Source organism: Rhinolophus ferrumequinum, chromosome 24 (genome assembly GCF_004115265.2).
Source record: "Rhinolophus ferrumequinum isolate MPI-CBG mRhiFer1 chromosome 24, mRhiFer1_v1.p, whole genome shotgun sequence".
NCBI lineage: Eukaryota > Metazoa > Chordata > Mammalia > Chiroptera > Rhinolophidae > Rhinolophus > Rhinolophus ferrumequinum.
In genome coordinates this window covers 10,177,207-10,205,048 of record NC_046307.1, presented here as the reverse complement: position 1 = coordinate 10,205,048, position 27,842 = coordinate 10,177,207, and the positions used below count along the sequence as shown (strand labels likewise).

The following is a 27,842-nucleotide window of genomic DNA, read 5'->3' as shown; positions in this document are numbered from 1 at the left end:
AAAGGTCTGACTAAAGCTCTTAGGAAAGCCAAAGGCCACGGAGTGTCTCTACCTCAAGGCTTAGCATGCCTTCTGAGCTGTAAGGAGACTCAGTGGTCCAATTTGGTTTAGTATTTTGCAGTAGATTCAGAAGAGCTTCAGCATGGCAGTGGGACTTACGGGGCAGGGGCAAGGGATATTGGTTTTGTAAGCCTGGACAAGGGTGGGTCTCCTGACATCAAGGTCAGATATGTCCAAGTATGTCTCAGGAAAAAGTCAGGTTGTGAAGTATGGTGAAGTATGCCCTTTCTGTTACCTTTCTGGGTCCAGTTTTCCTTTCAAGGTCAGTCCCTTGTCAACAGCATTGAGGGTCTGAGATGTGTGTGGAACGCAGCAGGCAGAGGAGTGGGAGGGGAACGTATGTGGTCTTGAGAATTCTTTGTTTCCCCAACACCACGTGCAAAAGAACTGTGATTAATTTCTACTTTGGTTCAAATAAAACTACCATTTTTACTTCAATCCTTTCAGTGATCTGTGACTAAAAGTATACCCCAAAGAAACATAAGCCCCGGCTGACTACTTCCCCATAGCTGGTTGTAAAGGGCTGGGGGTTTAGACATTCAAATATGAAGCAAGATTTTTAACGTGGCAGTGCAATAGCTCTCGTGACCTCTGAAATGATCACAGTGATGAGAGACCTGGTTATGGCCTCTGCTTGGTGCCAATATAGCATGTTTTGTCTTTGGCTCTGGACTTCCTTAAAACAGAATCTTAATGATTGCGTAGGCCCTGGGGTTTGTCCTACTTGACCTCAGATCCTAGGCAAAATAACCCTACTCTAGAAATCAGAAGCCAAGACTTTTTAGAGTAGGGCTGGGAATGGAGATAGCTGACTTGGATTTTCACGAGATTATTTGTTAAAGCCACCTCTTAGAATCACTTGGACATGTCTGCTATCAACCTACAGGGCAGATGGCTATGTGATGAGGTAGCTTAGCATGCAGAGGAAGCGATTCGATGCTTCTGAAGTACATAATTTCAACGTTGCAGTCCGGAAAGCAGCAGCTGACACTGAGCTAGTTTAGGGTTCTGGTGCACTAGGCGTTTGTGAGTGAGGGTCAGTGCTGAAACGACCATTACAGTCAAGGGTTTAACTGAATTCAGAGTGACTGGGAGAGTAATACGCATTGGATGTTAGGCCTTGAAAAGGCAGAAGTAGCTAATAGTGAATAATGTCTCACATTGAGCATGTCCCATGTGTCAAGCATTTTACATGGATTATTTTATTGAGTTGTCTCAACAGTTTGGAAGGGGAGGGAAGTTAACGCTATTCAGGCTGTCTGACCCCAGAGTCCCTGACTTGTGAAAAGCATTAGCGTTCTCTCTTGTTTGCTGAAATTTGTATTTAGTGGCCTTCAAAGGGTGGGCAGGAACCTACACGGCTTTTGGGGCTAGAGAAACTGACGTGCACGCACGCGCCTACCGCTTGCTTCAGGAAGTCAAGTGTGTATGGTGAGGGAGGTCTGCACACTGGTTCTCTTGAGTTGGATCAAGTCAAGTGTCCTGGTCACTGCATGTCCAGATTTATATGAGACAGATTTGAAAGAGGCGGAAGCTGATAAAGAGAATGATTTTCAACTCAGCACCTGCCACCACAGCCTAACGACATATTGTTCCTGAGGATAAAGGAGCTTTCACAGTGGACTTGGATTGACAGATGTGTTAGATTTCTTTTAAGGAGGTATTGACGGAGTGGAACACCCCATCATCCCAACTTATTTTTAGAATTTTGGTTTCACAGCAAAATTGAGAAGGTAGAGATTTCCCACGTGGCCCCTGACCCCACATATGCACAGCCAATCCCCTACCAGAATGGTACATTTGTTAAAACTGATGAACCTACATGGATATGACCACCCAGAGTCCATAGTTTGCATTAGGGTTAACTTGGTGAGCATTTTAAGATTTGAACATGTGTAATTACATGTGTCCACCATTATACAGAGTGTCTTCACTGCTCTCAAAATCCTCTGTGCTATTTTACCATACCCCTACCTCCCTCTGTTCTATCTAGATGAAATAACTCCTTTTCTCCCTGAAAGCCCAGTTGGTTTTGGAGTATTCTTGTAGCTGAAGAATAACTTTGGTTTTTTAACCTCTTTAGTAAACTGGTATTGTGTACAAAACTATTAGAAACTAGTCGGCTGTTCAGGCTTTAACAAGGATAGTAAATGGAATCTCATGCTAGCCCTTCACCTGACCATCTCCCCCACATTTCTGAAGACCCTTACCAATATCGGGTTCTGTGCCTACATCTTGTACAGAAAGCCTTTCCCACCCTCACCAACCTGGCAGAATCCAGGCTCTGCTTTGGTTCTCGTCTGGGTTCCTGGTGAGGGAGTGAGGCAAGTGGTAGGTGGGTGAATTGACAGACCCAAGTCCTGAGTCCATCTTGGTGTTGGTTCAGCAGGAACTGGCCTTTGCGTTAAAAGCAAAGGTGACATTGAGCTGAGACCTTTCCACCTATCTGTATTAGACACTATAACAAGATGACATTTTAAAACAAGTACAGTTTGTAGAGCAGCACTGCCCGTGACTGGACAACATCCCCAGAGATTTCGTTCAGCTGCTGGGTTCAGGAGATCTGGGACAGCAAGAGGGCAGCTGCTGGATGGGAATCTGTGGTCCTGGCTGGGATTTTCTGACCAGAACCTGATGCCTGCCCCTGAGCAACAGGGCGTGGCTACAGACATTGACACAGCTGTCCTGGCTATTGACATACAAATGTCAGTGACCATACTTCACTGCCATACAGTTACCCCACTTCCTGAGATTCCTTCTCAGGCTTCAAAAGGACGGATTCACCTGGTCTCGGATTGCCAGCAACTCCCCTCAAGGACTTAGAACTCTCATGACCTTGCCTGTTAATACTTCAGAGTACAATCGGACAAGATCTCATTCTTCTTCCTGCTACACCTCAACCACTCTTCCTGCAGCTGTACCTATAACGTCGACCTCAACTGGATTATTCCCAATGGCAAGCAAATATAGCTCCAGTATCTTTAATCCTAAAAACAAACTCCTTTGACCTCAGCCCTCTTAAGTGTCTGCCCCTTTTCTATGCTCTTAGCAAAACTCTGAAAGAACAATTGTTCTCTGTCCATCTTCTAGTATTACATTCTCACTGAACCACTCCACTGAAGTAATCGGCTTTATCAAGGTTATTTTCACATTGCCAATTACAGTAGATATTTTTCTGACTTTAAAGTTCTAGTTTTTAGCACTTGAAGCAATTGACCAAAACAATTTCCTGGAAATTATTTCCTTGTCTACCATTACACTAGATTTGCTTGTCTTCCTTTTATCTTTTTGCTGCTTCCCAAGTTCCTTTGCTAATTCTTCCTGTCCTTTAAATGTTAGGGTGACCCAATGCTTAGTTCTCTGTCTCTCTTTTACCTAGGTGATCTCATCTAGTTCCCTCTTTGTGCTGAAGAGTCCCAAATTTGTATCCTTAGCCTAACTTCTCCCAAGCACCAAATTTACATATCCAACTGCCACCTTGATAGGACTCAAGTGTCTTAACATGCATCTCGAATTCCTGATCTCCCACCCAACTCCACGTGTTCCCCTTGTCAGTAAATGGTACCACCATTCATGCAGTTATCTCCATGTGTAGTTCCTTGTCTACACCTCCAGATACATCTCTTCTCCACTGCCCCTGCTCTAGTTCAAGCCTCCTAAAAGATCTTACTACTTCCCTCTTCCCCCACTACAGTCCATTCTCCACAGTCACAAAAGTGATCTTTCTAAACTGTAGGTCAGATCACGCCACTTGGTGCTCACCCTCCATCTCCTGAGGTTGCAAAATGCAAATAGAATAAAATCCAGCTTTCTTATGATGTCCTCCCTTCAAAGCTCGTCATGATTTGGTCCCTACCTGCTTCTCTGCCTTCATCTCTTCACTCTACTCCACTCATTCAGTTCTAACGATGCTGACCTTGCTGTTTCTGGAACATACCAAGCTCATTCTTACCTTAGAGCCTCTGCACACGCTCTGCTTGAATGCTTCTCCCACCTCTTTCCATGACTGGTGCCACCTTCAGCAGGTTTCTGCTTAAATGTAGTTTGTCCCTGCCCTCCCGCTTTCACTTTCTAGATCAACTCTTTTTATTTTATTCACAGTACTCATCTACCTAACATTCTCCTATTTGTGTTAATCACATCCAACCCACTAGAAGACAAACTTCCTGAGGGCACAAGTCCTTCTTCTGTCTTGTTTACCACTGCCTACGACATGGGAAGAGAGGATACTAAATAAATATTTATTGACATTGATTGGCACAGTCCACACTGGCAGCTTTCTGAGCCAGTTAGTGGGCCAATGGCTGGGTCTGGACTCAGATTCTCCTGGGGAAATCCTTGCTACTCAGCAACCCCTTGATGGATAAGCCTTCCTGACTGGGCATTCAACATTCACGTGGCTTATAGGGTATACTCAAATCACACTTACCTGCACCTCACTGATGTCTCCTCAAGTCCGGCTCCTGGAATGTTCAGCATCTCAGGGCCTGGCCTGGAGCTCCATGGGCAGCCAGGTGGCAGGCTGGGCCGCGGATCTTTCAGGCAGATTGCCCCTCTCTCTTGGTCTTTGTCCCAGTGTGCTGGTTCCAGATGCCATGTTGGTGCTGGGGTCCTCTGGAACCCCTAGGAGCAGATAGGTGAGAGGACATAGCAAGAGATAGTAGGTTATGCCTGTCATGGTTTTGTCATCTGCAAAAGAGCCCTTGATGCACTGCACTATCCTGCTCCTGACTGAGCCTACTTGGCCCCTGCTGCCAGGACTTGCTGTGTGTGAACTTCATTTCACAGAGGGAGACTGACCCACGGGGACAGAGGCTACGTCCAGGGTCAAATTGTGGGTGTGTGATCAAGCTGCACTGGCATTCAGCCTCTGATGGCCTGACTAGGGCTCTGGACCGGCGTCTGGGACCTAGAGAGAAGAGAGGGCAGCTTCTGGAAGCATCTCAGGGAGGGGGCAGGCTCTTTGGATGGCCATCTGGCCCTCTGGCGCCATCTGCTGGCTGGAGCCAATCAGTGCTGGAAGTTCTTGGGAATTGACCAGAGCCAGACTGCAAGGCAACCCCATCCCTGTCTCCCCCCACCCTCACCCTGTCCCCCCCCCCCCCCCCCCCCGTCGTTGCTGGGCCCAGCGTGGCCACTCTGAGACTACAGTAGCCCCAGATACTTTCCCTTTGGGAGAGGAGGTGGAACAAAGGGTAGCCATGCTCTTCTGGGAATCTTGGACTCATCTATGGTGAGTCAGGCAGACCTAGGTTCAAATCCCACCTCCCCATTTCCCTGCTGTATGGGCTGGGGCAGGTTACATAACCCATCTCAGCGTCATGGGCAACCCTCCAGCCCAGCCTGCGCCCATAGTTGTCTGACAGGGATGGGTACAGATATGGGTCAAGAAGTTTCCTCTTCTACCGTTTAGGTGTGGTTGCCACTTCTGCCTAGAGCTTCCCGTGGGTGGGTTCATCGCCCACCAGGGAAGGCGCTGTACTGTCTAGTTGAGGTAGAAGCAAGGAAGCTGAGTGGTCCTTTCTGCAGCTTTGTCCAAGGCCTCCGATGGACTCCTGGGCCCCGGGCAGATAAGTCCTCCGCAGGCACAGGAGACTTCCAACAACCCTCACTTTCCCTCCCAACATCTACCATTACTTCTCCAGCCTTGGCTATGAGCGGTTGGGCAACCATGTGAAGGAAAGGCTACCGGGATCGAAGTTCCTTCAGGAACTGACACTGGCACCATGCTAAGAATGGCAACATACATTTTCACGTTTTCAGCCACCCTTTTTAAAAATTGAGTTATGACATACATTCAGTGCAGAAATGTGATTATAGCTCAGTCATTTTATATATATGCATACTCATACACCTGTGAAACTACAACCTGGATCACGATAGAAAATTTTTAGCATCCAGAAGCTTCCCTGCCTCCCTGCCAAAGGTAGCTATTATTCTATCTTCTCCAACCCGGATTAGTTTTGGCCTGTTTTTGGTCTTCATTTCAGTGGACTCATACAATAAGTACTCTTGTGTCTAACTTCTTTTGCTTAACATTACGTCTGTGAGATTCATTCATGGTGTTGTTTCTTTTTCATTGCTATTTAGTATTCCATTGTGTGAATATACAGTGGTTTACTTTTTCATTTTACAGTTGATGGATTTATTATTTCTAGGTTCTTTTCTTTTATGAATAAAGTTGCAGTGAACATTCTTAAACATATCTTTTGGTGGACATAGGATTTATTCCTGTTGGGTATTTGCCTGGAATTGGAATTCCTGAGACATTGTTATACCTATATTTAGCTGTGGTAGACACTGGCAATTATTTTTTTTAACTTTTTTTTTTTTTTTTAGGCATTCTTGTCCATTTTATTTATTTATTTTAAGGAGGGCACAGCTCACAGTGGCCCATGTGGGGATCGAGCTGGTAACCTTGGTGCTACCAACACCACGCTGTAACCAACTGAGCTAACTGGCCACCCCAACACTGGCAATTTTTTGAAGTGTGTCAAAATGCATTCCCACCAGCAAAGTGTGAGGGTCCCAATTGTTCCACATCCTTCTCGACACTTGGTATTGTCCCTCTCTTATTTTAACCATTCTGGTGACGAAATTATGAATTTTCACCCAAATCTGGTGAGGTTGGTCTGCTATGTGCCCCATTCCATAGACAAACAGACTGAGGCTGGAGAGGGGAAGCCACACATCCCACCCAGGTGAGCAGCAAGTGTCAGCAGCAGGTCTGCATGATTCTTGTGCTCCCATGGCCGTATGAAATGTTAAAGTCGGAAAACTCAGGTCTGCCAAAATGATAGCTTTCTTATTTTCCTACTTTCTATAGTCCTTATTTCCATTTGGTAGCAAAAATATAATCTGGTCACTTCTTGGTGAATTCAGTCAGGTGAGTGTGTGACCACTCAGTCATTTCAGGGATATGTTCAGTCAAGTTGAGGGTTCTGTCCCTCAGGGGTCACAGCTACATTCTACAGAGCTTGGGTGGTCATGGCATGGAGAGGGAGGTTGAGGGGGCTGGAGGTTGTCTGGTGCTTGGTCATCATCCATCTTCCTCTACTGCTCAGGGAGGCAGGCAGGCCTCCCCCCTACCAGGTTGTGAGCTGTCATCCTTGGTTTTTACTGTGCACAGTGTCTGCATTTGTGCCATGGTCTCTGAGTTGGACTGCCTTGGTTCATCTGCTCTAGTGCTCTCTTTATTACATCCCAGAAGCCCCTTCCTGGCCATGTACCCCCTTTGAGCAACTTCCATGATATGTTGGGCCTCAGGACATATTTTGATGCTCTTTGGGATCCTCACACATTAGGCATGAGCCTTAGATGCTCCCAGGTACACCTGTCCAGGTACACCCAGCTGTCATTTCTACTTGAAAGCTGTCATACCTTCTCATTGTGAGACTTTAGACTTTCACCTTACTCACTGACCAAAGAACAAATTCTCCCAAAAAGTCCCCAAACCTTTTTAGGAGTCCTAATCTCTCCATATCGCTGGGAGAGACCCTTCTCAGAGACCCAGCCCCATAGCTAACTGCCGTGCTCTCTTCTCTGCCTCATTTTTCCCCTGCCCCCAATCTTTTGGAAATCTGGCTCTGGCATCATCATACCTTCTTCCTAACTCCGCCGTTGCTGGTATAAAATTTAAGATCTGAGTCTTTCAGCCTCTTGGGCTTTCAGTGCTCCAAAAAACTTTTCTTGCTCTTAAAAACTTTGGGTTTCAAGAGTCCGTTTTGCAAATCAGGATCCAAGAATTTGACTCATTTTCTTTGCATTCAGCCCTCTCTCCTCTGGAGTAATAAGGTAGTCTGGTTTTAGGTGAAAGGCTTAGCGTTTGGCAAAAAGGAGGAAGGTGAGGCTCAGAGAGAAATAACTTGCCCCAGATCACATGACAGAGTCACTGTGCTTACCACATCAGGAGTTCAAGACTAAGAAAGTTGACACAGCAGCAGAATGCAGCCAAGAGATCTGTGACGGTATTACTTCTTAGCTTACATGCTGTCCTATGGCTGGAACACACGTCGAGTCCAGACTCCAAAGTCTGTCCCATGGGTAGTAGGTGCCTGAAAAGGGGAGTGTGAACTGAATCCGGGGGAGCAAAGTCCCATTTTAGATGCACTGAGAGGGCTGGTCCTCATAGGAATCTTCCTGTGAACCTTTCACAGCGAATGAAACTCTGTTTACAAAGGAAGATCATCTCTGAAATGAATTCACCATAAAAACCGGATTTTCCCACCTGGATTGCTTGAATCCAAGGCCTTTAGGTTTCCTGGAGGTAGTAGGCTGAGAACAGTTGTAAATCAGAAAATATTCCTGGCATTTGAGGAATGGGGCTAAAATTCAATATCTGGGCTGTGGTGGCAGAAGAATAGCTGGGGTTGGAAACTCAGCCCTGCTCTGCAAGGGCTGTGACACTGGAAAAGTCCCTTCTCTTTGGTTTTATTTCCTTCCTCTGTAGAACAAGGAGTTTTCATTATGTGGTGTGTGGGGTGATTGAAGTAAGGAAGACACTGCAGCTTTCTCAGGCCCAGCTCTGGAACCAGAGGAACCCCTTTCCCCCCTAGCCCTCACACCAAAGGGACTGTGTGGGGGCCAGTCCTTTCTGACATGGGCTGGTGATTATGGTTAATGGATGGGGGTGCGTGGTCCCTGGCCTACACCCCATGGTCCTGCAACTGCCTTGTCTTTCCTGGGTGGAGGGTTTGAAGGAGGCAGGGTTGATTCAGAAAGAGAGGAACTAAACAAGTCACCTGTAACAGACACTGCAGGCCCTTTCTTAGCAGTGATTCATCACTGAGTCCCTACGACAGAGGTTTTTCAGCTTCCCCTGGGTTTAAGAATCCCTTGGAGACTTGTTTAAAAGGCCGAAAAACCTGCCCCCGTCCCCTGGGGAGTCTGATTCATTAGATCAAGAGTTGACTAAAGAATCTGCATTTTTCCTGACCTGACACCAATTTATTTTTTGAAGTAGAAACATTTTTGACATATGTGGTACATTAATAGGGATTGAAATCCAAAAGGCAGGAAAGGGTATAAAGTGAAAAATCACCCCAGCCCGTCCCCCAGTCACCTAGTTCCCCTCCCCTGAGGCAAACAATTTGTGTATCATTCTTGAGATAATCTATGCATATTCTAATATGTATGAGTCAGTAAGATCTGCATGTTAAAAACAAGCATCTCTTGGGTGATTCTACTACTGGAGGTCCCCAGACAAATTTGGAAAAACATACACCTACTTTAGGTCAGGCCCTGTGCTGGGTCTTTGCGCTAGATGTGTGACCTGGCACAGCCCAGTCGGACTTAAGATGCTCAACAAGAGTTTACAAGGTGCCACTTTGTGCGCCATGGGCAGAGGGGGCCAAAGGGCTCCAGTGGGCCTTGCCTAGACCTGAAGCTCGAGCTGCTGAGGGCAGGGCTGTGTTACGGAGAAAAAGGATGAGAGCTGTGGGTCCTTTCATCTTCCTGTCATCAGCTGTGGCACCTGGCAGACACTGGATACCACAGCTTGTAGACAAAGACCTGGTAACCCAAGAAGCTGCCTGGCCTCCCTGCCCAGTCCCATCCCAGAAAAGCTGCAGGCCTCTGATTTCTTTAAGGGGCCCCGTGTGGAAGTGTCTTTTGTCTTGCTGGCGTCAGGAATACCATCACGTGCCTGTTGGTTAGGTGAGCCGGGCGCCTTAGTCTCTTAGGGAGGGGTGGCAATGTTCCCTAAACAGCACAGGGTAGAGGCGGGTAAAGGCCCTGACTGGGTGCGGGGGGCGTTTTCGGACCAACCCCTCTCCTTTAGAGTTGGCCTCAGCCTATGGGCCCCATGACGGCGTTCAGGGGGCATCGCACACAGGGGTTCTGCCCGGGCTGCACCCTCGCTGTCTGGCTCACCGCCGAATCCCCAGCCCTGTGCCTTGCGCACACACGGGGCTCAACACACGTGTGCTGAACGACTTGGGGTTTCCCTGCAACAATAGTTATCTTAGGCCTGGAAGCCTCTTCGGAAATCGCTGGTAAGAAATATGGGTTAAGAGCACCCGACGGTAGGGAGGATCACATCCTGGCTCTCTCTGCCACTGAACCGTCGGGAACCTGTTCCTTCACATCTAACGGAGAAAAGGGGTAATCTCTTCATGGCTTATTGCGGACAGTGAGCTCACTCATGTTAGCTTCAGTGGGGCACAGTGAGGCCCTGAGTAGAATCTTAGAGCAGTGACTGCAAAACCCATCTACCTTCTTTCTTTGAGCCCCAATACACCGTCTTGAAAAGGGAGCCGCAGCACCTCGAAGCACCAACCCCTGCGCTCTGCGCACACACTAGTAGTTTCTAGGCTTTTCAGGACTGGGGTCTTTAATTTGGCTTAGGACAGCCCCTGCCTGAAGGACCCTGGCAGGCCGCGGCGTACCCCACCCATCCAACACCCGGTTCCCTATGAGAACCGCAGGCAGCTCTTTCGAGGGTGGCGGTAAAAATCAAGCCCCTCCCCCTCTGCGCCGTGCCCGCCGCCCCTCCGCCCGGCCCCGCCCCTCCGGCGCCCTGGGCCCGCCTCCCCACCGTCTCCTCCGCCTGCCGTCAGGCGAACTCCGCGGCCAGCCTCGCCGGCTGTGACGCCACGGGCCCCGGGGTCCTCGGCGCCTGCGCCGCTCTATAAAGGCCGACGCCGCGCCGCGCCGCTGGAGTGGCCTTGTTCTTTACCTTTTTTCCTTTCTGTGTCTGCTGACGCCGCCCCGCTCTCGTCAGCCTACGGCCCGCTGTCTCGTTGAGACCGAGCATCGTGAGTAGCCGCTCGCCGAGGTTGAATGGGTGGTGGCGCCGCGAATTGCCAGCTGAGTGGCCGCACCGCTGCGGCTTTGACCTGCCCGAGGCGGCAGGCACCTGGGCCTGGCCCTCAGGCCCGGTGGAACCCGTTTCTGACCCGGTTCTCTGGGAGCTGCCGGCGGGCCCCGTTCTTTCACCCCTCCCCTCGACTCGGCGAGGCCTCTTCTGGCCGCGCGTCGTCACGACTCCCTTTGGGCGCCCGGGCGGGCGGGAGAAGTGCGAGCTGAGCCCGGGATTGGGCCTTCTTAGCACAGAGCAAGCGTCGGCCGGCGCGGAGCTCGGCTGCGAGGCCCAGTCTGCGGCCCCGGGCCTCCCTTGGCGTTGAGCCTGTCGGCCCCGGGGCCCCAGATTGGGGGTGGAGGTGGGGTTTTTAGTGGAAGGTCCCCTGGCTGTCGTGAGCATGGGTGCGTCTGTGTTTGTTTTGGTGTCGGAGGGAGTGTGGCGGTGGTAGTCCCGGGGATTTTGAATCTGGCTCCCATCTTCTTTCCCTTGTCTCTGGCGCCACTAGTCATCGGTCCTCGGTAACTGAGCTGGGGCCGAATCTTTGCAGATAGCCGCCTGCTCCTTCTGAATATTTCTATTATTTTGCCACAGGCTGGCTTTGCTGAAACAACTATTATAATAGTAGATACAATTGTGTAGTATGGTGTGACTTTTAGGGACTCTAACTCTGTAAAACTTAACTCCAGGTGTCCTGCTTTGGTTCTCTTTTATGGAGACTTAAAGTTTGGGTTTTGGGGTCATGAATTTTTTATCAGAGCGTCACAATAGAATGTATCTGTGTCATAGAGCAATGCAGGCTTCTTCACTGCCTTCTAAAAGGTGTCAGAATTTCGGGTCACTTAAAACACAGTTTTTTTCTTTATGATGTTGATAGAATCCACTTCATGCCAGCCATGGAGGGTGATTTAATTTCCAACGACAGGAGTCTAAAGAATTGAAGGAATGGTCTTGGAAGCATGTCAATCAAAATTTCGTCCATTGCTACCTAAAAATTTTGCGCGGAATTCCAGCTGTATAACACTAAAAAAGTTCTTTTGGAATATTAAGTTTTGGGTTACAAAGTGCATCAAATTACAGATGAGCCGATTGCCTCCCTGCCATTTAATAAGATCTCAACTCCCTTAAGAGTAACCTAATACACAAATTTAACTATGACTAAGCAGATCTTGCTATTTATTGAGTTTGAAAGAAATATGAAATGGTCGTCTTGCTTAAAGGTAATTTTATCACCTGCATTGCCAGACTTGTGATTCTGGAATGTTCATTCCAGTACTATAGAACATAAAAAGAACAGAATATTTTGTGATTAACAATTGGGCTCACATTAAAATACTTGTTTTGGGAATATCTTTTGTTATTGCCTTGTCATGGGGAAGGGCCCTCTGCGTTATTGGCAAGCACTGGACAACATGGAGAAGCAGACATATTTGTGAACTGAAAAGTGAAATTCGATTCTTTCCAACCATGGATGAGTGAAAGCAGGATATTTCAACGCCTCGTTTTAAAACATAGCTTTACCTTTTTGCTTCCTTTCCCTAACAGCTTGTCTGTTGGGGGATGGAGATCATTGTCTGGGAAAAGCTGAAGGAATATTTTAACTGATTTAATGAGTCTTAAGTCTTTGAACCTAAAATAGGTGCCATGGATGTTTTAAATGCCAAATGCTCCACTTTGAAGTTAATAGTGGCATCACAGGATTATGAATAACTCAGGAGCACGGGCCTTTAAAATCTATACTTGAAATTTGAAAAGGTTTTGAATTAACCTTTTTAGTCAGGTATTGCTGCCCTACCCCCACCCCTAACCTCCCCAAGAATCTGAAGATGGTTAAGAAGTTGCTGGCTTAACACTGTTAAGTTTAAAGAGGTGTTTTTGTTTTTTTCCAGAACTCCGGTCCTTTGAAGTTAATTGCTTTATTAACTTTTATATAAGAGGTGTCTTTTTGCCAATGATTCGTAATTGATCTGAGTTAATAAATACACTTTTGGAGCAAGTAATAGGTTATTACTATGAGGATTTTGGCAGAAGATCTTAAACTTGGACACCTGGACAGTCAGTAATGAAAGATAAAAAGGACTCTGAAATTTAAGTTCCTTATTTGGTTTAGGGAATTAGCTTGGCATCTGCTTCTTCTTAAATCTTTTATTTTCTGGTATGTAATCTTGCATTGATCCAACCATAAATAAGTATATCCTGATCTTCTCTTTGGATCAGAACTCAGTTTTCACTGGTAGGTCTTAGTAGGAGAAAATTATTATCTTATTTGATAGCTTTGGTATTTTTGGACTGAGCTCCCTCGGGTTTGCAGATGGTAAATTGTGGCAGTTAACTGTTCAAATGGGAGTAGTCAGTATTCAGTGAGAGCAGAAAGGCAGGCAAAAAGAGTAAATAAGTCCATTTTACATATATTTTGCACCAAAAGTATGGAATGTAACTCTTAAATTTATACCAGTAATGAGTTCAGTAGGGCAGACCTTAAAAGCTTCTGTTTCTAGGAATTATACTTTGAAAAAATGTTATAAGAATACTTGTATGCTAGTTAGCCTGTGAATAACCATTTATAGTCTTTTACAGGGCTATATACTACAGGTCCTTAGGATTTTATCGTTTATTAACATAACTTACAGAGGGCTTCTAACAGACTATTATAGAACTACCATATAGAAGTAATCTCTTAAATTTCAAATTCAATATAATTCCTTTTTTTAGATGCCTTCGATTAAGTTGCAGAGTTCTGATGGAGAGATATTTGAAGTTGATGTTGAAATTGCCAAACAATCTGTGACTATCAAGACCATGTTGGAAGGTAAGTTTATTTAAAAACCTGGGTCAGGGGAAAGGGGAAGAAATAAGCAGTTTGAGATAACCTGTGAACATCAACTTTATACAAGTAACAAAGCTCTCAAGAGTATGAAGGGGTGAAATTTACCTTTTTTTAATTTGAAATATTAATTGCATTTTTTGATACAGGCCATCCTTTTTGCATTGTCTGAATTAATGAAGTTTTTTTCCTTATTAAATAAGACCATAAGCTATTATTAAAATGATTTCCAAGCTTCAGACAATGGCCAATTTCTGTTTCAAGTAGAATTAGATTCACCATTTCTAATGACAAAAATTAAGCCTTTGGAAAGGAGATCCCTTCCATATGTAGCTAAATAGAGCACCTTGTTTCAACAGAGGGAGTAAACTGAGTAGATTGTAAACTGAGTAGATATCTGGTTTTTTTTAACCAGGTTTTCCCTTTTGTCTATTTTGTCATTCCTCTGAAACTGCTGCAAAGTGTACGTGCAGCACAACAAAGAAGTAAGGTACAAAAACAGGCTCTTAAACATTTTTCACCTTTTACTAGTTAACATAGATCTTTTAATATTATCAGTGGGCTGGTGGACATAAATAGTGTATGGAGACGTACAAATCAGTTTCTAGAATTGGTAAAAAAAAAAAAAGGGGGGGGGCCCCAAAACAAAAAACTTTGTAAGAATGTTCTTCACTACTCAAATATCAAATGTTTTTATGTAGGCAAGATCTGTAGCTTATAGATACTTAAGTAATACTTAAGAGTTATGTGCCAAGCACTAGCTACGAGGTGTGATAGAAAAATACAGTAAATGTTTAAATGAAAAAAGTTATTACAGTAAAAGACATTGTTTTTAATCCCCCTCAAAATCCTCCCCCTCACTTTGAACACACTTACCCCATCGTTCTTGCAACTTTCTGAAGCAGTTCTGGAAGTCCTCTTTCATGAGTGTCTTTATTTCATCGTCCATCATGACAATGCTCCATGTCACATACCACTTATAGTATGGCAATTTCTGTCAAAACATTATGGTGTGTTCTCGTCTACCCTATTCACTGGATCTGGCACCGTGTGACTTCTGGCTCTTCCCCAGAGTCAAAGTGATTCAGGACATCGAGGCAGTGCAACTAAAGACACTCCCGAAAGAGGAATTCCAGCACTCCTTCAGAAAGTAGCAAGAACGATGGCATAAGTGTTTGAAGCAAGGGGGCGTATTTTGAGAGGAATTAATGGCAATGTGTTTTTTACTGTAATAAGTTTTCTTTTAATTTAAACATTCACTGTATTGTTTAATCATACCTCGTGTATATGCCGGTGAAAAGTTAAGTGAGAAATGGTCTTTGCCCTTGAAGGATTTACAAACTAGAAATACAGACACCAAGCAAGACAAGCTGTCACATGATATAATTACTGCGTTAATAAAGTTGTGTGTCAAGTGGCGCTGTGGGAGCATCTTGGCTGATGTTATTCTTCAGGCTTGTTGAGAGATTGCAGTGCGTAGTCCTAATGAGGTGATATTTCAAATCTAGTAGAATTAGGATGTTTTGGGAGATCATTCTGAGGTAGAGAGGACTAGAGAAAAGTAAAATTGAAGTTGTTAGTTGGGGTTTTTGGGTGGAATGAGATTGTGATGCTGTAGTTGATAGAGCCAAAGAATGGGTCTGAGAAGAATGGAAAGAAAATGGCTTTGAGCTTAAACATGTTGTTTGTGTTTGAGATCCTTTCAAAAGCTCTTTGTAACAGTCTGTTGGCAGTTGACTGGGTGGGTCTGGGTCCCTGAGTTGTCGACTCCTAGAGATAATAGACTTAACTTTGTATGGTGGGTTATGAGAATATGTATCTATGGAAGTAAATGAGGTTGGCAGGTGGCCATATTGGGGCAGGAGTGTAGAAGTCAGAAGTGGAGAGTCAGTGGAGTAGGATTTGTGGAAGTCTAGGGAAGAGGGACGCATTTTGAGGTGAGCAAAGTGATTATCAGATTTATATACTGCAGACTGGTCACTTAGGATTTCACAGTTAATAATTTAGAGGACTTCAAGCAGCAGATACTAGGTGTGGTAGAAGCAGAAGCTGAATTGCAGAGAGTGTGTCTTCTGTTTTCAGAGTTTGCTGACAGAAGCTAAACATATAATTCTTTTTGGTAATTAATACCAATCATGTGGCACTTGCAGTCCTGTATCCTGGTAACTTACATAGGTCATTTCTATTAAGTTGTAAACCCCTTGGTACATCCCACAGTCACTGTTCGTTCATCAAGTACCTGTTGAATGAAGAACTATGGTATGGTCACTTATAAAAGAGTGTGAAAGCAATCCAAGTGTCCCTAAAGGCAGGTGAGTAAGGCTTTATCTAGAAGATTTAGAAACTGATAGCACAATTGCTGCCTGAATACTTGCTTTGGCAATGAAAGTGTTCTTTATTTCATCTTAGTAGGTGCCTGGCACACTAATCTGTCCTGTGCTGCTTCAAAGAAGCATTTGCCAATGTAAGAACATAGGGCTTTTGAAGGTTTTCCACACCAACTTTGATCACTTAATCAAGTGGACGGATAGACAGCAACAGTTAAATGATTCATTTCCTCCACAGCATTTGGGCCTTATCTTAAGTACCAATGGTTTATACAGAGTTTTAGCCTCTTGAGAACTGGAGTCTATTGAATTTGGCAACTTACTGCTTTCCTTGTTTTGCATCTGCAGTATCTCTAGTTATGGTGCGTGTGTGCGTGTGTGTGTGACTTAGAAAACAAAAATAAAACCCTTATAGGACAATCAGAAGTGGAAATCTTGGCTTGTGTACACGTGGATTGACTGATTTGTTCAGGTCCAGGGTGTGGTATCAGGATACAGGTGTCTTTCCGAAGTCCTTGAAACTAAATAGCTTAAAGGAACGACTGTTGTACATTCAGCCTAAAAGAAAAAAGAAAAAGAAAAAGCAAATCCTTAGTTTAAATGCTAGAGGAGTAATCCTTTACAACCATAAGGCACTTATTTTTAATGTGACTTAAGCCTTCTTCCAAATAACATTTGGATCTAAACAAACTGGTCTTTTGTATTATGTTTCCTCTAAATCTTCCCCAAACCCAAGTATTTTGCATAGTGTAACTTTTTTCTCTCCCCTCTGATTAAAAATATCTCATACTAGTTCAGGAAAACATAAGTAAGTGGGTTGATCGAAGTTGAGATACTACAATTTTATAGTTTTACTCTAGGCAAGAGATGGGATCAGGGCAAGGCCTTGGTGGGAAGGAGGGAGCCAGGTGACTCCATCCATACTGGAAAATAATAAGGTACTTTTTGAATCTATACTCCATTGAAGCTGCATGTTAAGTTCATTGACCTCCATGTTGTCAGGTGTATAATCTGTTTCATTTCTTATCTAGACCTGTTGACATCATTTGAAAGTTGATCATTCTCTTCTACTTTTAGCTTCCAGGATACTTATTAGTTACCTCACAGCCTTCTGTCTCCCTGTCTTTAAAACCTGCAGTTCTCCAGGGCTTGCTTAATCATTAGACCTCTTCACTGTTCATCTCCTCGGTCATTTCCTTGGTCATCTCATCTAGACTCATAGTGTTACAAATCACCTATACACCAATTCCCAAACTTACCTACAGTTCTCATCTCTTCTTTTGATTTTTAGATTTGCATATTTAACCACTTGGTCTACCCTTCAATATCTAATTGATATATCAAACTTAGGAAACTAGAGTTCTTGATTCCCTGCCCTCCAAAATCACAGTTCTCTGACAGCCTTCCCCCATCTCGGTTAATGGCAGCTCCATCCATCTTGTTCCTCATGTCATAAACCTTAGTCTTCCCTGACTCCTTTCACATTCTACTTCCCATCTGTTGGCAGGTCATATTGCCTCTATCTTCAAAGTGCATATAGAATTGGGCTGTTTCTTTCCTCTTCCATAGCTATAAACCTTGTCTAGGCCACCATCTCGTACCTGGATTATTGCTAGCCCCATAATTGATTTCCCTCTTTACCGCCTGCTCTCTACCACTTCTTCCTTCCTAATACAGTAGCCAAAATGCAGAAGGACCTATTACTATTGGCCCCATTATTGATCTTATCTGTCTGTTCACCCTTGCTAATCCTACTCTAGCAACACTAGGTTCCTTAGTGTTTTTAGAATATGCCAGACACTCCTGTTAGAAGGCATTTGCATTTGCCATTTCCTCTGCTTATGTATTCTCTCCTCTTTTAAGATTTCACTAAAATGCTACCTTCTCATTGAGGCACCCTGATCAACTCTATCTAAAATTGCAACAGTTCTTCCCGTCCTTCTGTATTCCTTCCTGACTCGCCACGGCCTAGGACAGTACCTGGATATATCAAGGACTCAAATGTTTGACTCAACACTGACCGCGTCAGTATAACTGATAGTCTGCTACAGTCAATATAGCACTGTAGTAACTTTTGACCTCCAATCTTGGTACATGCTAACTTAACTATTAAGTAACTTTCTTTGGCAGCTCTTTGTAGTCTTGTAGAAAGTGAAGGACAGGCCCATTTGGTTTGAAAAAACATTATTTAGAATCTTTAACAATGGATTTTTATGTTAAGTTTTATGTTTGGAGTTCATCAGCTACTATGAGAATCTGGAACTTAGGCCTTTTTACCAGAAAAACCTGTAGATTCAAAATTATAGGTAATATGTATGTGATGAGTAACACTAAAGGGTATATGCCCTGATACTAAGTCTCAACCCACATTCTTTAACTTCCCTAGACATAATATTGTTAACAGTTCCTTATGTATCTTTCTGGAGCGTTTTTAAATATAAATATATAAGTATATCCCATTTTTGTTCAGATAACATCTTTTATACCTGGTTTTAAAAAACTTTAATCTTGAAATTATACAAGTATGTGTGGAACTGCCTGCTTTGTTTTCGTCAGTGGCTGCACGATCTGTTGTGTGAGGTTCTATTACTTGTAATATACTTTGTCATTGTTTTATTTTTCTAAATGCAATCCATCTAGAGAGTTTAGTATAAAGAATAAGGATAAAGGTCCGGCTTTGTTTTTTCCAAATGGTTGCCCAGTCATTTTATTAAATCATTTTTCTCACAATTACCAGCTCTTTGATACCATATTCCTATATTTGTTACTCAAAACTTTATCTAATTTTGGGTGGTTCATGGACTTGTTAGGAACCACCAATTTTCAAATGCTGTTAAAAGAACTAAACTTAATAAAGTACTTTTTATGTAGTCCTTCAGACAACATGTCTTAAAGTTACTTGTTTGAGAATTAGCCTGGTTGGTACAAATTGTTATAATGGAGTTAGGAAATAATGGCAGCTCTCTTCTGGTTTTCCTAGATTTGGGAATGGATGATGAAGGCGATGATGACCCAGTTCCTCTACCGAATGTTAATGCAGCGATATTAAAAAAGGTAAGGTAGCAAGCTATATACTTAACATGTATTTTTTTCACGTAACAACATCCTGGTGATCTTTCTATATTGATACAGTGATAGCTTCCTTTTTAAAGAAAGAAACAAAACTACGTAGTATAATTAGGACTCTAAATGTTTGTTGTAGTTTATTTAACCAGGCTCTGAGTATTTGAGTTGTCTAGTCTTTTTCATTAACACATTTAAATTACTGAAATATAATAGTATGTGCTTAGCAAAAAGGACATGTTTTGTATTGTATGTCCACTGAATGGGTGTGGCTCAAAGGGAGCTTGAGAACAAGAGATGTACTTTTGTTTTTGTTTTTTCAGTTGATCACCTTACTTTGTGTCTAAGCATACACAGCTCTCCACATTGAATAGGATTTTAGTGGTTCGGGGCACCTGGCTCCTTAACAGAGCCAGCTATTTCAATTGGATTCTTATCTGAAAAAACAGCAGTCAGTTTCCACATTGGGGAGAAAACTGGCTGGGCTTAGAGATGGAATGGTTGACTCCAGTTGGCCCCTTCCTAAAGGGTTTTTCAGAGGTCATTGACCATGTACAGTTTCATCTTATGCTTTCTTTTGACCCTGGTATAAGATGCAACTGCACTGCATGTTTCTATACTCTTGCCACGATTGGCATTTTACCAGTCTGTTTAATTGCCCTAGACTTACGCAATTCTTCCTCTAAGCCTAAACATTTTTTGTGTGTTATTTGCCATTTATATTTTCTGCATTGTCAGTTTTCCTTTGCCCATCTTTCTAATGTGCTTTTCTTTTTTAAATTGTGGTAAGATATACACACCATAAAATTTACCATTTTAAGTGTACAATTCAGTGGCCTAAATGAAGTACATTTACTTAATGTTGTGCAATCACCACCATTAACCATCTCCAGAACTGAAGGTATTCTGGAGATCTTTTCATCATCTCATGCTAAAACTACGCGCCCATTAAATAATAAACTCCCCATTACCCCCTCCCTCCAGCCCCTTGTAACCAGTATTCTGTTTTCTGTCTCTGAATTTGACTATTCTGGGTACCTCATATAAATGGGATCATACAAAATTTGTCCTTTTTTGTCTGGCTTATATCACTTAGCATAATGTTTTCAAGGCTCATCCATTCTGTAATCTAGTAGGCTTTTTATAGGAGTTTTATATAGAGTTTCTACCAGTTTGCTTGTCTCGTGTCAATTCATAGTCTTTTATGGCTTCAAAACTTTATATTTATCTAGTTAGTGCTGCTTTCTGGCTTCTGGGTGTTGTCATGCAATTAACGTTCTATTTTATAGTACTAATGTAAAATGCTTCTAAAAGGACTTTGGCTTGCAATCATTCAAATACCAGGCAGTTCCCCCTTCCCCCTTTCTTCAGCCTCCTCCTCAGGCAATTTTTAGGTGAGGGAGGTACAGCAATGAACCAAAGAGACAAAATCTCTGTCCTTAAGGAGTTTACATTCTAAAGGTGTGGGGGAAACGTACAACATAAAGAATATGTCCGATGGAAGAGCTGTGATGTAAAAGTAGGTTGGTAGGTGGAGAGTTAATTATTTTAAAGAGAAAGATGATCAGGAAATGCCTTACTGAGAGGGTGATCTTTGAACAAAGACTATGTGGGGGAAGAGAATTCTGGCAGTAGGAGCAAGTGTATTGACTCTAAGACAAGGTCATGCCCTACCTTTTGAGGCGGCTAGAGCACAGTAAACAAGCAAAGAGATAGTAAAGGTCAGAGTTGATGGTCTGGGTGATATAGGGCCACTTCTGAGAATTATTCTTTTTAACCTATTTGCACTATTACTTACGAATATTTAAAGGAAGTGTATTGAATAATCACATGATCCCAAAACTAAAAAGATATGAAATCTCGTCTCTCATCTGACCAGAAACCTCCATAAATAATAATCAGCATTGATTTCTTACATATCCTTATGAGTTTTTTCATGCCTACATAAACAAATACTAATTGCTGTTTCTTTCTTACACAACTGGAATACTTCTTAAAAAGCTCTTGTTTATTTCATTAAAGCCCCTTTCTGCTTGGCTTTTCCTTCTAGAAATAGTTCTTTCCCCTTTTTTGCATCCTGGAGGTATAATTCCTTGGCTCTGCCATTGTCTCTCAGCATTGTTAGTAACCCCCAATGTTATACTATGAAAAAATTTTGATCATACAGAAGAGTTGACTTATATAGCAAACAACGATTTACGTGCTACCTAGATTGTATAGCTTAACACTTTTGTTGTTGATTTTGGTCTTTGTGATGGGACACATAGACTAGCTGATCAGCTTCCTGACACTTTAACTATAATGTATTCAGTCCCCTAGTAAGAGAATATTTGAGCTTTTTCTGCTTTGGTATTACATTGAATAGTCTTGTGCATGTGTCTGGGTATTTAGAACTGTTTGGTCATAATGTATGTACATACTCAGCTTCACTAGATAGTACTAGATTACTTTTCAAAGGAGTTACTCTAATTGACACTCTCCAGTGGAAGAGTTCATTACCCTCACACTATTGCCAATAATTTGTTGGTTTTTAAGATTAATTAATTAATTTGGTAGTCTAAAGTAGTTGCATCTGACCATAGTGTTAGTTTTGCATCTAATGATGCTGAGTATTTCTTCCAATTTGACTATTTGGATTTCTTGTGTAAATTGCCTGTTCATAGCTTTAGTTTATTTCTTTGTAGTGATTTTTAATTCTATAGGGTAATCCGTTGCTGGTTGTACATGTTGTAGGTATTTTCCAGTCTTTGTCCTGTCTGACTTGATGTATCTTTTTGCACAGGAGCTTTTTAATGTGGTCAAATATAGTAATCTGTCTGCAGGGTTCACTGTTATCTAAGATCTTCCACTGTCTAGAGTTGTGAAGATTCAAGCTCCATTTTTGCTTTTCAAGCTTGGCTACTAACTTGATTATTCAGGTCAACTTCTAGCTAGTTCTTAGCTCGGTGTAGGAATAACCTGGCCCCAGCCCTGGAATGAGTACCGTGTGAATAAAATGCCACAGAGGAATGAATTTTTGTTGTTATTGTAGGTCATTCAGTGGTGCACCCACCACAAGGATGACCCTCCACCGCCTGAGGATGATGAGAACAAAGAAAAGCGAACAGATGATATCCCTGTTTGGGACCAAGAATTCCTGAAAGTTGACCAAGGAACACTTTTTGAGCTTATTCTGGTATGTTTTTAATGCATACTATAAGATTTCTCTAGTTCAGAGCCTTTAGCACTTCTTATAGAGTTAAATTTATTAAATTCATTAATATTGAATTTTAACACTATGAACTCAAATTGCAGTGCTGTATTTAAATCTACGTATCAATAATCACATTAAATGTAAATGGTCTAAATACCACAATTAAAAGGTAGAGATTGTCACATTGGATAAAAGTTCACTTTAAATATAATGACAGAATTAGGTTTAAAGGGTGGAAAAATATATATTATGCTAAAATTAATTAAAAGAAAACTGGAGTGACTATATTATAAAGTAGATTTCAGAGGAAAGAATATTACCAGGATTAAAGAGGGGCATTGCATAATGATAAAGGGATCAGTTCATTATTAAGTTTATCTGCCTAAAAGCAGCATTTCCAAAAAGTTAAACAGAAAAAACAATAGAACTCAAAGGATAATAGATAAGCAAATCCACAATGATAGTTAGAAATTTCAACACCTGTCTCTAAATAATTGATAAGACAAGTGGACAGAGAAATCAGTAAGGGTATAGAAGACTTGAATAACACTATCTACCAACTTGTCCTAATTGATAGTTATAGAACATTACATCTAATGACAACAGAATACATATTTTTTCCAAGTGTATACAACAAAGGTACATGTTCTGTGCCATAAAACAAGTCTCAAGTTTGAAATGATTCAAGTCACACAAAATACAGTAGTACCTCGGTTTTCGAACATCTCCATTGACGAACATTTCGGTAAAGTAAATGCTTCGGTTTTCGAACCCGCCTCGGAAGTTCGGTTTTCGAACGCGCCTCGGAATGTCACGCAGGTTCCGCTGAGTGCAAGATCCTGAGGCCTAGCTGTGGGCTGTTTTAGAATGTTTCAGAACTCAAACGGTCTTCCAGAACTGATTATGTTCGAAAACCGAGGTACCACTGTATGTGTTTTCTGATCACAAATTACTAATTTAGCAATCAGTAACAGAAAGCTATCTGGAAAATCTGCAGATATTTAAAAACTAACATCTTCTCAGTAACCGTCGAGTCGAAGAAATCAAAATAAAAATTAGTATTTTGAACTGAATGGAATTAAACACAACACATGAAAATCTTTGAGATGTAGCTATAGTAGTATTAGAAAGGAATTGATAATTAAACACTTACATTGGAAAAGAAGAAAAGTCTCAAATCAGGCATCTAAGCTTTTACCTTAAGAAACTATCAAAAGGTTAAATTAAACCTGAAGCGAATGGTAAAGAGCAGAAATTATTTGAAAACGGGAAAATAGAAAAATCAAAGAAACCAAAAGCTGATTTTTTCAGAAGATCAATAAAAGGTAATGCTATAACTGCTTATGTTTGAATTCTTTAAATATTTTTGTCAAGATTTGGCATGTGCTTGTGTACACACACACACACACAGCAGTAGTGGCCATTCTTTAACATTTGAGGTAGTGTATATAGTTTGCTTAAGGCAGCACAAGGTCTCCATATTATAGAGCTATAACAAAGGACATACAGATACCTTTCAGAGAACAACTTGTACGATTTATTCTTCTCCATTTAATATCTTAAAATTAACTAGCATTTTAAGTTTAATTAGATATGGATTGTCAGTCACTAACTTTGGATTTAGTTTAAAACATCAAGTATACTTTAATGAAAACAATCACTTTACAGGCTGCAAACTACTTAGACATCAAGGGTTTGCTTGATGTTACATGCAAGACTGTTGCCAATATGATCAAGGGGAAAACTCCTGAGGAGATTCGCAAGACCTTCAATATCAAAAATGACTTCACTGAAGAAGAGGAAGCCCAGGTAGGTAGCAGCTACCCACAGCTTGTTCTTGATCACATGCTTTTTAAAAGAGAATAAAACCTTAACATGACAGGAAAAGAAGTGCCTGTATCAAGGAGTCTTGACTTTACTTGAGGTATAATAGGTACCTTTTGTATCCCTAAAATACTCTTTTATTTAGAGACGGGTCTCTCTCTGTGAGTCTAAACACTTAAATGATACTTTTTTATAAGCATAAGAACAATTAGTTTTCAACCAAAGGTGCTCTTTGGTACTTCTTAGCAGTTACTAGTTTTGTCACCTGGTACCTTACATGTAAGCCATAAGTAACTTCAGAAAAGCAGGCCATATGGTCGTTGTATGCTAGGGTACTTCAGAGCAATTTAGTGAATGGGGAAGAAAGGAATGACTAGGTCAGAATGATTTGGTTGACACAGCTGCAGCTGAAATAATGTGAATGAACTATTTGAATTTGCTCTTTTGGCTCTGGTGACTGAAGATGTAATTGCCCCACTCGCTTTGCGTATTTTCCAGTTCTCCATCTGACCCACCTCATAGGTTATTGAATTATTAGATAGCAGTCTTAGGAAAGACTCCTTAAGGTACTTCCTTATGTCCATTTCTTCTTCTAGGTACGCAAAGAGAACCAGTGGTGTGAAGAGAAGTGAAAAGTTGTGCCTGACACTGTAACACTGTAAGGATTGTTCCAAATACTAGTTGCACTGCTCTGTTTATAATTGTTAATATTAGATAAACAGTAGACAAATGCAGCAGCAAATCAATTGTATTAGCAGAATATTGTCCTCATTGCATGTGTAGTTTGGTTACAGATTCCAAACCTATGGGTGAGTTTCTTCCAGTATGATCAAAAGTTTCTTTTTCCTTTGCTCTGAATAAAACTGAACTGTGGGTTCGCTATAGAAAGTGGCATTTTGGGCTTTCCCTCTTTCTGTAAAGCGATTTCTGCCTAGTTTGTTGTCCAGTTAACTTTAGTTTAGTGACCTTTTAAAAGTTGGCATTGTAAATAAAACAACTTGCAAAAGTTTTCTGAAATAGAATTAACAACGTATTATCTTTATTCATGAGTTTGGAAGCTGGAAAAAGCCTTCTTGAGGTAAATGTTCTGACTGGGGGTTATTAGGATGTCATCCAGCTTCCTGGAGTTGGAGCACCACTGGTATTGGTTAGCCCATATGTAGTAGGACTCCCTTAACTGGATCTGAGGACTTGTTTTTGCATTTTTAATTCAGCTTTGAATATGTTGGCTAGAGACTCAGTTACTACTCAGTTTGTGGTTTAGGGGGAAACATAACTAGACAGTTAGCTTTTCAATTAAAAAAAGACAACCCTTGTGGTATGTCGTCTTTTTATAATCAGTGATCCCATGTGGGGAAAACTATTTACACTACTTGCATGTAAAGAAAATTTAACTTTTAACATTAACGTGTTGCAAAACCCAGAAAGCATCCATCATGAATGCAAGATACTTTCAATAAAAAGTAAGTTACATAGTAGGTAGTAAACGGTTTGCTTTTGTGTATTAAATGTGTCTCTTCACTTAATATTAAATGAGTTAAATTTATGTATGGTTCTTCAACTGCAAAAGACTTTTCAGCAGTTCCTGTCCTATCTCACTGGACAACAATAGGGTTCTGACAGACTTTTGTCTCTTCTCATTGTCATTGAAAGGTTCACTGGAGCCATTGCTTTGGTGCTTAACTGGTGTACTTAGGCGCCTGAAACTGCGCTGCCATTGTTTCCAGCCTCTCCCCTGCAGTACAATGGAGTTTTCTTGATGGCTTGAGATACTGTGTTTCCCCGAAAATAAGACCTAACTGGAAAATAAGCCCTAATGCGTCTTTTAGAGCAAAAATTAATATAAGACCTGGTCTTATTTTCGGGGAAACACGGTAGCTCAGAAATTTTTTATTTTTGTTTTTTCCTCCTTGTGCTTCCTTTTTTCTTCCTTTCTCAGCCTCATTTGTATTCACATGTAGCCTTATTGTGTTCTCTTCATGTTTACTGTTGAGATGTTATGGCTCAGGTTATTACTTGACAGTAGTTTGCCTTTACTTTACCCCTTATTTGCCCCAAATCTACCTTATTTAATAAAGTCCCATATGCTGTCTCACAGGAATTCCCATTTGTTGTCTACACCAGAGATGGCAAACTACGTACAGCCTGTGTATGAGTGAAATCTAGCCCGCAGCCTGTTTTTTGCAGTCTAAAAATGGTTTTTACATTTTAAAAGGATTGTTAAAAAATATACACACAGAGACTGTATTTGACCAAAAGCCTAAAATGTTTACTCTGGCCTTTCACATAAAAAGTTTGCCAACCCCTGTGACTACTTGTGGATCCCAGATTCCCTTTATGCCCAGGAAGTAAGCTTGTTTTCCATTTGTCCTGGTTTTAGTGGGGAAGGTAGCAAGAGTTCAGTCCTAGCTGGAGTGTCTCACAAGCTAATTCCTGTTATAATGGTCAGCTCTTGCAAAAAGCTTAACCACCTCAATTGTATCCCTAGCAGTATCATGGCAATCACAGCTCTTGACTGAAAGTCCAAGATTATTAGCATATGCTATGTTTAGTTTGGAAAGAAGGCATCAGCTTCTAGGAAACGAGCTCTTTTTTTTAGCTTTTTTTTCTTTAATTTACTGGGGTGACAATTGTTAGTAAAGTTGCATAGATTTCAGGTGTGCAGTTCTGTATCATCTATATCTCACATTGTGTGTTCACCACAAGGAGTCAGTTCTCCTTCCATCACCATATATTTGATCCCCTTTACCCTCATCTACCACCCCCCACCCCCTTCCCCTCTGGTAACCACTAAACTATTGTCTGTGTCTGAGTTTTTGTCTCTTCATTTGTTTGTCTTGTTCTTTTGTTGTTTTCAGTTTTATATACCACATATCAGTGAAATCATATGGTTCTCGACTTTTTCTGTCTGATTTATTTCGTTCAGCATTGTATTCTCAAGATCCATCCATGTTGTCACAAATGGCACTATTTCATCTTTTCTTATGGCAGAATAGTATTCCATTGTGTATTGTGTAATAGTATTCCATTGTGTAATAGTATTGCATTCCATACCATAACTTCTTTATCCATTCATCTATCGAAGGACACTTTGGTTGTTTCCATGTCTTGGCCACCGTAAATAAAGCTGCAATGAACATTGGAGCACATACATTTTTACAGATAAATGTTTTCAGATTTTTTGGGTAGATACCCAGGAGAGGGATTCCTGGGTCATATGGTAATTCTATTCTTAATTTTGTGAGGAACCTCCACACTACTATTAGCTCTTGATCTGTATAATCCCTAAGAATTGTTAGAATTATTACAAGACTAAACCTCACTACGCTTATTTAAAGGCTACTGGAATCTTTAGGTAAGATTGAGTGGACAGACAATATAGTAGTTCAAATTTTTGTTCCCTTCCTGGCTTTATAGACTATGGCCCTAGTATTTATTTTATTTATTTATTTATTTTAGTTTCAGCAACGTAATAGTTAGACATTTATACCCCTCACAAAGTGGTAGCTTCCCCATCTGCTACCGCTCTGACTTCATATATAGCTGTTACAGTTCCATTCTCTGTGCTTTACTTTACATCCCGTGATGATACACACACACACACACACACACACACACACACACACAAACACACAATTATAGTTGACATTCCATGTTATTGTACTTCAGCTTCAGGTGTACAACACAGTGGTCAGGCATCTACACAGTCTGTGAAGTGATCCCCCTGATAAGTCCAGTACCTATCTGGCACTA

At 41.8% G+C, this 27,842-nt stretch overlaps 1 protein-coding gene across 1 annotated transcript; it reads left to right on the top strand.

Moving 5' to 3' along the window:
* The first annotated feature begins 10,659 nt into the window (after positions 1-10,659).
* Positions 10,660-25,873, top strand: SKP1 (S-phase kinase associated protein 1). The gene is made up of 6 exons (XM_033096946.1): positions 10,660-10,814; positions 13,571-13,667; positions 18,990-19,063; positions 22,104-22,247; positions 23,934-24,074; positions 24,686-25,873. The coding sequence occupies exons 2-6, from the start codon at positions 13,571-13,573 to the stop codon at positions 24,719-24,721; spliced, it is 492 nt and encodes a 163-aa protein (XP_032952837.1). The 5' UTR covers positions 10,660-10,814; the 3' UTR covers positions 24,722-25,873.
* The last annotated feature ends 1,969 nt before the right edge of the window (positions 25,874-27,842 follow it).

Coding starts and splice junctions, on each gene's coding strand:
- SKP1 (XM_033096946.1), top strand. CDS start 13,571: ATGCCTTCGATTAAGTTGCAGAGTTCTGATGGAGAGATATTTGAAGTT. Junction 19,064..22,103: donor ATGCAGCGATATTAAAAAAG/GTAAGGTAGCAA, acceptor TTGTTATTGTAG/GTCATTCAGTGGTGCACCCA. Junction 22,248..23,933: donor CACTTTTTGAGCTTATTCTG/GTATGTTTTTAA, acceptor ATCACTTTACAG/GCTGCAAACTACTTAGACAT.